This window comes from Acinonyx jubatus, chromosome B2, assembly GCF_027475565.1.
Source record: "Acinonyx jubatus isolate Ajub_Pintada_27869175 chromosome B2, VMU_Ajub_asm_v1.0, whole genome shotgun sequence".
Taxonomy (NCBI): Eukaryota; Metazoa; Chordata; class Mammalia; order Carnivora; family Felidae; genus Acinonyx; species Acinonyx jubatus.
The window spans coordinates 119263369-119271952 of NC_069385.1; the positions used below are offsets into that span (position 1 = coordinate 119263369).

Sequence of the window (8584 nt, forward strand, 5' to 3'; positions counted from 1 at the left end):
TTAGGAGATCGGGCATACCTTCACCATCCTACAGGGAGAACCGACCTTAATGTACTTATTTCTCTGAACAATGAGGCAAAGCTCAGGCCCAAATTTGGCTTGAACTCTACCCCCAAACAAGGCGCCCAAATATACATCACATTAAACAAAAGACATCCAAGAAATAGCACAGGCAGAGTAGTACTTTATTTGCAGTGTTAACCCAACATGTAAGAAAAGAGAACTCTGCCCTCCCTTATCAGGCTCCCCAGAAATTCCATTTTCCTATCCCAAGAGAGTAACAGCAATACTTTGCTGCATAAAAGGCAACAGCCATGGCCTTGGCATGGTTTCTGGCTCCACTTCCACAGAAGGGCAGAGAACCATTGCCCAAACCCCACCACTGGGTCAGAGCCCAGGTAAATAGCAGCAGTCACATCTGACCCTTTGTGCAGATGCAAACTCAACACCCATCCTGGCTCCCAAGGTGACCCTGTCTCAGGCACCACTGGACAGTACTCCTGGATCCCTCTCATCCCACTCCAGGGAGGTATGCAATGATGAGCAGAATCCTCACGTCTCTGGCAGGCGGAGGAGAGTTCCAGAAGTGGTGGAGACACTGTAAAAGAAAAGACAGGGCTGGAACCAGATACTCAGGCCAACAGTCTGGGGAAAACTCAGAACTTGGTCTGGGCTGGTCCCAGAAGGGAATCCGACCTTGGGCCATTGCTCTGTCATCTACCGGAAGCTGGGGGTAGACTCACCAGTCCACCAGCTGGGCCCCAATGAGATCATGCACGTGGTAGGTGAGGCCAAGTCGCACCGCTGCAGGCGCCCGCCGGCCCAAGAGCTCTGATAGGAGTAGCTCTTTGTACTTGGCCTTCCGGACCATGCCGAGGACAGCCTGGCGCCCTGGAGAAGTGGCAGAGGAGAGGGGAAAGGTGAGTAAGGCTTGGGCCCTGAGGAGCCACTGAAAGCTGTTCTTGAGGGACTGAGGGCTTGAGCTGCGAATGGAATACCTTTAACAAAATATTTGATGAATCTCCCAGCTCCAGGCACAGCTAGCCACCAACTCCCAGCATCTCGGACAGTGAGGACTCCAGCATTCACCAGCTGCCTAAGAAGGGTGGGAAGCCAGGAGGAGGCCTCAGCTATGAAAACCATCTCCCTGCCCACTGATGTTTGGACACTAAGTCTCCACAAAAACGTGGGCAACCCTGCAAGGGGACTAGATAACAGAAGCCCACTCTGGAGTGCTCCTCTGCCCACACCCTGCCGTTCAGTGCCCTGTGCCCTTGCCTCCACTCCCCTTACCTGGATTGCCACCCCCCCCCGCCCCGACTTTCTTCTTCTGTATTACTTGTTCACTAACGCAGCTTCTCCTCGCAGAAGCCCTCCTTGACCACATGCCCTGACACACTCTCAGTCCAACCCCCAGGGAGAAATGAGGGCCTTTCTTCTGTGCTCCTGCCCCTGCCTACACATGCCTCAACATGGCTCCATCTTACTAAAATGTTTATAAAATGCTTTCACATGTATCATGGGTTACAAAATAGGGAGCCTGAGCCAGATAAGGCCCCCTGAAATGGTATTTTTACTTCACCCTTGCCCGGTCATTGTTTTTTAATGTGAAAGCTTTAGGGGCATCTAAGCTCCTACCATTTCTTCATTCTCTTAGTTTCAGCAAGATCCACAATAGGCATTTATGGTGCCTGCCAGGCCTCTAAATTCATTGGATTAGCCACCCAGATCGCCTGAATTTTAGTTCAAGGCCCCAAGTAGGATAGGCCTCCTCTCTTGGGGGAGTACAAATTTAGGGCATTATACTAAAAATAAGAGTCCTTTTTTTGGTAGGTGCACCAGAAGGAAAAGGATGGGATCAGAGGGAGGCAGAGAAATGTCAGATGCCTGATTCTGTTGATGCCCCAAGTCTCACGTGATCTCTGGGTCCCTGAAGCCGAAGGTCTGTGTCATTTGGTCCTGCTGGAAGCTAAGATCCCCACAGGCTGGAAGCACTGAAGCCAGAAACTTCTGCACTGCCCCAGCATATGGTCGGCCATCACAGGCCTTGAGGACCTGGAACCAGAGATGGGAGATGTGGTGTGGCTCCACCCTCGGCCACGGACCTCCACCTCCAGGACGTTACTCTTCCTGTTTTCTCTTTCGCTCATCTTTCTACTTCTCATACTTTTCCTCCTTTTCCTCTCCTTCATATTACCAGAACTCTGTGCCCTCTCTGTGAGATGTGGAGTAGAATTGTCTCTTTTTCTTTTTATTTCCACTCTCCAATTACCCTGCCTACCCCCCACACCCATCTCTCTCTCTCTCTCTCTCTCTCTCTCTCTCTCACACACACACACACACACACACACACACACACACACAAAACAGTTACACGCACTCTGGTCCTGTAGTCCTCAGTGAAGATAATTCCATGAGCGTCCAAGTCAAAGCCTAGCTGGATGATCCTGATCTCCCCCTGCTCTTGAAGCTCCTTCTGTCTCCAGAGAGATAGGAGTAAAAAGAAGGGTATCAGGGTAAGATACTCTGCTATACTCTGGGCACTTTTGGGTGGGGAGATTTTATTGCCAATACTGGGGAGTTTTTCTCTAAGCAAAGGACAAAGTGTGGGGAGAGAATCAGGTAGATTATTAAATAGTCTTTTCAAATCAGTTACCCACCTTCCCATCTACCCACCTCATCCGTTGCCTATCAAACAATCAATACATATTTTCTAAGACCAATCATATCCCAGACACTAAAATAAAATAGTGATTAAGACATAGGCCCTGTCTTCAAGGAATTAACAGTCTAGATGTAGGGTGAGGGAAGGTGGGAAAGTAGGGAAAATATTTGAAGAGATAATAGCAAACCCATAATCGCATAAGTATATTAATCTACCTTTCATAAACTCATAAACAGACAAAATAATCAGTACAGAAATAACTTTCATTACTACCTTCAGTTACTAAGAAATTGATAATTAAAGAAAACATATTCTCTTCAAATATACATAGAATATTTAGCAAAACTGACCACATAGCACAAGGCAAGTCTCAATAAAATTCAAATGACTGAAATCATATTGTGTATGTTCTCTGGCCACAATACCATTTGTGTCAGAAATCAGTAACAACGAGGTAATATGAAAATGCTTCAAATTAAGACATACATTTATAATTAACTCTTGGTCAAAGAAAAAAATCACAAAAGAAGTTAAAACATATTTTAAGCTGAATAATAACTAAAATATGTGCCCAAACTATGTACATCTGCATGTACTTAAGACAAACTACAACCTGACAAGCATATACTAGAAAGGAGGAGATGATGAAACTAATGGGGGAAAAAAAGTAAAATAAACCAACAGTAGAGGGGACACATTCATAAAATAGAATGCATATGAGAGAGCAACAAAGCTAAACATTAATTCATTGAAAGATTATTAAAACTGGTAAGCCACGGGTGAGACTGATCAAGAAAATGGGGGAAGGAACTAGAAAAAGCACAGATAGTCAATAAAAAGAATGAGAAAACGGTAATCACTACACATCCAATAGTCAATAAAATGAACTTTACACCAATAAATCTGAAAATTCAGATCATAAATTAAATTCCTATAAACATAAAACTTTTTTTCCCTAGAACAGAAAAAAACAGGACATATTTATAAAATAGAAATCTATGAAATTAACTGTAGCTATGTGAAACTGAGAAGAATCTCAAAAGTATTCATCTAATAAGATATAAATACATACATACAATAGGATTTTGTTTAGATCAAGATCCAAAATGAATAAAACTGAGCTATGTTGTTTACAGGTAAACACATAGGTGGTATATAGAAAATCCAAGGAACAATTATCACATCAGTCAGGATCACAGTTACCTCCCAGGGACAAAAGTCATGTTGACTGGAGAGTGATGTATGTGGATATTGGCTGTAGTCTATATTGTAGAATATGTAGACTATATTCTGTAGTCTGCCCTGGGTGGTGGTTAAATGGGTATCTGCTTTATAAACATTCTGTAAAGCGTGTGTGTGTGTTTATATTTTCCTTTGTGCAACTTTTAAAGCTTTTCTAAAATTTAGGCTAACGTCAGTAAATTAAAAAGAACAAATACTCTATAAGGAGTGGTTCCATCTAACTCACTTCCTCATGAAACTGGAGCTAGTCTCCATCTTCCTTTTCTTTCCTCTTTTCCTCCTGACAGGTTGCCATTAATCTTCCGCCTGCTAAATCCAATGGACAGACTTTGGATATTATTTTACTTGATCTCTTTACCAACCATTGCCTTAAACCACAGGTTCTAACACTGCCAACTACTCCACCTCCTTGAAAAATCTATTTGTTTTCTCAATAGGCCTATTCCGGGGTTCCTCCTACCTCTAGCAATTCCTTCTCAGCCTCTTCCACCGACTCCTCTTCCTCTGCTTTCCCCTTACATCTCTAAGAATCACATGGGACAGTAATTCAAAAATGTAGGTTCCCAGGTCCTACCTCAAGAGATTTTAATCGGTTAGCCTTAGGTGAGTCCCAATAACTTGTATTTTTGAATAAGCAGCCCAGTTAAATTTTTTTTTTTTTTTTAATAGTAGGTGATTCTGATACAGGTAAAACTCAGGACGTACTTTGAGAAACACTGCCTTAAATGTGGGTATCTCTCAGCTTTATAGATTTGGCCCTTTCACTCTACACTTGAGGTCCTTAACCTTGGACTCCAGAGGATCTGTGAAACAACCCCCCTGCCCCGACAAAAACCGCACATACACCTTGTATGTATGGGGCATATATGCATTTTTCTAGACAGAAAGAGCCATAGCTTTCACTATCTTTTAAAGTTTATAAAAAGGTTAAAAGTTACCCCTCTACTCACTCTTCCTACCCAATCTCACCCACATCCACAGACTGAACCACTGTTCACATCTCAATGACTTCAATTCTACAGCACTGGCCCAGAATTCCCTCCAGTCCCTCATATCCAACACACTTGCCTTTGGATGTACCCCATGCACCTCCAACTCCTACAAAATCACACATGTCATCTGCCCCAACAACTCAGCGTCCTCCTACTCTGTTCACTCACCACTCATGTCTGTCATCGAGAAAACCTGAGTTCTCCCTGACTCCTCTTCCCACTGTCCACATCCCTCACCTCCACCCATCCTCGCCCTCCCTACTACACTTCCCTAATATAGAACTTCACCAGTTCTCTGTCGCATTGTCTTCCGAGCCCATCTCCCTGCCTCATCTCACTTCCCCCAATCCACACAACACCCGTTCCTTCTGCTGGTTAACATTCTCTCCTAGCTCCTCGCCTTCGGTGTAAGGCAGAAACAACACTGATGCAAAAGGTCTGCCGCAATCTGACGTCTGCCTGCATTCCCAGCGCTGTAAAGCTCCAACTATGCCCGGTGACTCAGTTTCCCCAAGAGATTAGTTCTTCCACTTCCACGATGTGGCATGCTCTCTACTGCCGGCGGGTCTTTTAACAGGGTCTGTGACATTTTCCTAGGCCCCGTAGTGCCCGGCCTGGAGAGACCTGACGCCTGCAGAACCGCAGAGCGGCTGGCTGAAGGCCCAGGTGTCTGAGTGTTGGGGGCCCTCGGGAGCGCGCTCGAGGCAGGGAAGCGACTTCCGTCCGTCGCTCCGACGCCCCTCACCAGCTGCCGGTCGGCCGCCGTCCGGTCGGGCACGAGGCTGTACACCTGGCTCCTCAGCGCGATGGGCGGCAGCGCGTCCTCGAACAGGCCGCGCGGGAACAGCTGCACCAGCTCGGCGACGGCCGCGCGCGCGGACCCTAGGCGGAGAGAGCCGGTCACCGAGACGGGAAGGGGGGCGGGGGGCGCGGCGCTCCCGTCAAGCGAGCCGGCGGGCGAGGCGGCTCCCAGCGGGGCCCTTCCGCCTCGGCAACAGGGTTGCCACGCCTACCTGACTCGCCCCTGAGGGGGTCCGCCTCAGCCTGCCCCTGTTCCCGCCGCCTCTTCAGCCCAAAGGAGTCCGGGACCAGGCGATGTCTCTTCCGGCTCATATCCCTGGGTCTCAGGTTGCCAGGGAAGAGATCGGTGTTGAGGGAAGAGGACGCGAAGACGGCGTCTTCCGGCGCAGAGCAGTGACGTCGGACTCCCTGGAGACCGGCCGGCCGGGTGGAAGGACTACGTGGGACGAGGAAGGTGTCAACTCGCCGTCTCGGCCCAGCCAGGAGGAGGGCCGCCGCACGCCTGCTCGGATTGGCTTCCTCCGCTGGCACTCCGGGACGGGAACGCGTGGGCGGCGCGGCTGGCTGCGGGCGGCCGGGTCGTGGTCCGCCTCCCCGGGTAAAGCGCACCCCCTGCCCGCCCCGGAGGGGTCTGCCCGTCCCTGTCGCCGAATGATTGCGTCTAGGAGTGCAGAAACCACCCTTGCATACCTCCCCGACTTCTGGACACACCTGCTGTGACGTCTTAGCTCCACAGAGGTAGAGGTCCAGGTTGGCGGGCTCTGAGGTAACCAGATCCTCGATCTGAAGCCCAGGCAGCCTTCCTCAGCTGAGTTTGGAGCATCTGGAGGTGGGGGTGTAAGTCAAGGGAAAAGGTGGGATGTGCACCTAGCCTTGGTTCTGTTTCAGGACCAGAGCCTGGCCATCCGGAGGCCAGCTTAGTCCTGAACCAGAGTCCCCCTTTTCCGGGCCTCCTTTGTAAAAGGGTAACTTCCCAACCCCCCAGTTCTCAGGACCTCATGGATCGCAGAGGGACCAAGAGAAGAGGGGAAAACATAGAGGTAGCTGAGCCTCGGAACAAACTCCCCGGTCCAGCACCCTCAATGCCCACAGACCCCGCCCTGTACTCTGGGCCCTTCCCTTTCTACCGGCGCCCTTCTGAACTGGGCTGCTTCTCCCTGGATGCACAACGCCAGTACCATGGAGATGCCCAAGCCTTGCGCTACTACAGCCCACCCCCTACCAATGGTCAAGGCCCCAACTTTGACCTCAGAGACGGATACCCTGATCGATACCAGCCCAGGGACGAGGAGATCCGAGAGGGGCTGGATCACCTGCTACGTTGGCTCCTGGATCACCGAGGCCAGCTGGAGGGGTGAGCAAAGCACAGCACACAAGTAGATCTAGAGACCTGCACCTACCCTCTAAAATTAGGAGAGTGAAAACTGGAGTTCAGTCTTTGGAAAGAATTTAGGATATTCTTTGGGGAAGTCATCTGAGTTAATCCTTGTGTCAGACCTTCGGCTTCTAACTCCTCCCTCTCAGGGGTCCAGGCTGGCTGGCAGGGGCCATAGTGACATGGCGAGGGCACCTGACAAAATTGCTGACGACACCGTATGAGCGGCAGGAGGGCTGGCAGCTGGCGGCCTCCCGCTTCCAGGGGACACTATACCTGAGTGAGGTAGAGACGCCGGCAGCTCGGGCCCAGAGGCTTGCCCGGCCACCCCTCCTCCGAGAGCTTATGTACATGGGGTACAAGTTTGAGCAATACATGTGCGCAGGTGAGAGTTGCCCCTGCTCTGTAGCCCCCTCCCCCTTCCCCAGAGACTGAAAGCCCCACCCCTGTTGCTGCTTTTCTCCTTGTGCAGACAAACCTGGAAGCTCCCCGGACCCCTCTGGGGAGGTTAACACCAATGTGGCCTTCTGCTCTGTGCTACGCAGCCGCCTGGGAAACCACCCTCTGCTCTTCTCAGGGGAGGTAGACTGTATAGACCCTCAGGCCCCATCCACACAGCCCCCCACCTGCTATGTGGAGCTCAAGACCTCCAAAGAGATGCACAGCCCTGGCCAATGGAGGAGCTTCTACAGGTTCAGGATGGGGGTGGGCAGGGTGAGAACCTAGAACAGACAGCTGGAAATTGGACTTGGGGGAAGAGGCTGGACGGTGGAGGAAGGGTCCTACTGACCCCTTGCCTTTCCTGACAGACACAAGCTTCTGAAATGGTGGGCTCAGTCATTCCTTCTGGGCATCCCAAATGTTGTTGCTGGCTTCCGTAACCCAGAGGGTTTCATCTGTTCCCTCAAGACCTTTCCTACTATGGAGATGTTCGAGTATGTCAGGGTAAGGCAGTGGTGTTACAGCTCCCACCTATACCCCCACACCAAGACCACAGGTCCAGTGTCCCGGGTGACAGTCCACCTTGCCCCTTCTCTGGCCTCACCTTCACTGCCTGTGTTCTGCCTCCTCCTCGGCCCTCTGCAGAATGACCGTGATGGCTGGAATCCCTCCGTGTGCATGAACTTCTGTGCCGCCTTCCTTAGCTTTGCCCAGAACACAGTTGTCCAGGACGACCCCAGGTGAGGCATTCATCTGTCCCTGCCCTCCGGGTCCTAGAAGTTTGCCTCCAGTCCTCAACTTGTGACTCCATGTGCCCCCTAGGCTCGTCTATCTCTTCTCCTGGGAGCCTGGCAGCCCAGTCACAGTGTCGAAACATCAAGATGCACCCTATGCCTTCCTGCCCACGTGGTATGTGGAAGCCGTGACACAAGACCTCCCATCACCCCCCAAGACGCCTTCCCCCAAGAACTGAGACTTCAAAGGGGCTGGTCCTGTCTTCCATGTGCACAGATAAAAGCCTATTTCTAGGTGGTTCTTCCTGCTGTGTTTTTTGCGCCGAGTTGTCCC

General features: G+C 50.4%; 2 protein-coding genes across 5 annotated transcripts; one reads left to right on the forward strand and one right to left on the reverse strand.

Annotated features, from left to right (window-relative positions):
- Nucleotides 1-164: 164 nt before the first annotated feature.
- On the reverse strand, nucleotides 165-6048 carry STK19 (serine/threonine kinase 19). Of its 2 annotated transcripts, XM_027056402.2 has the most exons (7): nucleotides 5913-6048; nucleotides 5645-5781; nucleotides 2381-2476; nucleotides 1916-2055; nucleotides 999-1096; nucleotides 744-891; nucleotides 165-598 (listed from the first exon to the last, which is right to left on the reverse strand). In XM_027056402.2, exons 1-7 carry the CDS (start codon nucleotides 6010-6012, stop codon nucleotides 553-555), a joined length of 765 nt encoding a protein of 254 aa, XP_026912203.2. In that variant the 5' UTR covers nucleotides 6013-6048; the 3' UTR covers nucleotides 165-552. The 2 variants fall into 2 exon arrangements, with proteins under 2 accessions (XP_026912203.2, XP_053078996.1); XM_053223021.1 differs by lacking the exon at nucleotides 2381-2476.
- A 249-nt stretch (nucleotides 6049-6297) lies between these two features.
- Nucleotides 6298-8551, forward strand: DXO (decapping exoribonuclease). 3 transcript variants are annotated; one of them, XM_015081688.3, is made up of 7 exons: nucleotides 6298-6438; nucleotides 6686-7054; nucleotides 7225-7460; nucleotides 7548-7767; nucleotides 7885-8020; nucleotides 8162-8256; nucleotides 8339-8551. In XM_015081688.3, exons 2-7 carry the CDS (start codon nucleotides 6699-6701, stop codon nucleotides 8487-8489), a joined length of 1194 nt encoding a protein of 397 aa, XP_014937174.1. In that variant the 5' UTR covers nucleotides 6298-6438; nucleotides 6686-6698; the 3' UTR covers nucleotides 8490-8551. The 3 variants fall into 3 exon arrangements, with proteins under 3 accessions (XP_014937174.1, XP_014937173.1, XP_014937172.1); XM_015081687.3 differs by having other exon boundaries at nucleotides 6326-6466; XM_015081686.3 differs by having other exon boundaries at nucleotides 6397-6537.
- Nucleotides 8552-8584: the final 33 nt, after the last annotated feature.

Excerpts from the sequence above, each read along its gene's own strand:
- STK19 (XM_027056402.2), bottom strand. The coding sequence starts at position 6,012 with ATGAGCCGGAAGAGACATCGCCTGGTCCCGGACTCCTTTGGGCTGAAG. Across the intron at positions 5,782-5,912 it reads CCCCCTCAGGGGCGAGTCAG|GGTCCGCGCGCGCGGCCGTC; the intron begins GTAGGCGTGGCA and ends CTCTCCGCCTAG. Across the intron at positions 2,056-2,380 it reads CTGAGGACTACAGGACCAGA|GTCCTCAAGGCCTGTGATGG; the intron begins GTGCGTGTAACT and ends CTCTGGTTCCAG.
- DXO (XM_015081688.3), top strand. The coding sequence starts at position 6,699 with ATGGATCGCAGAGGGACCAAGAGAAGAGGGGAAAACATAGAGGTAGCT. Across the intron at positions 8,021-8,161 it reads AGATGTTCGAGTATGTCAGG|AATGACCGTGATGGCTGGAA; the intron begins GTAAGGCAGTGG and ends GGCCCTCTGCAG. Across the intron at positions 8,257-8,338 it reads GTTGTCCAGGACGACCCCAG|GCTCGTCTATCTCTTCTCCT; the intron begins GTGAGGCATTCA and ends TGTGCCCCCTAG.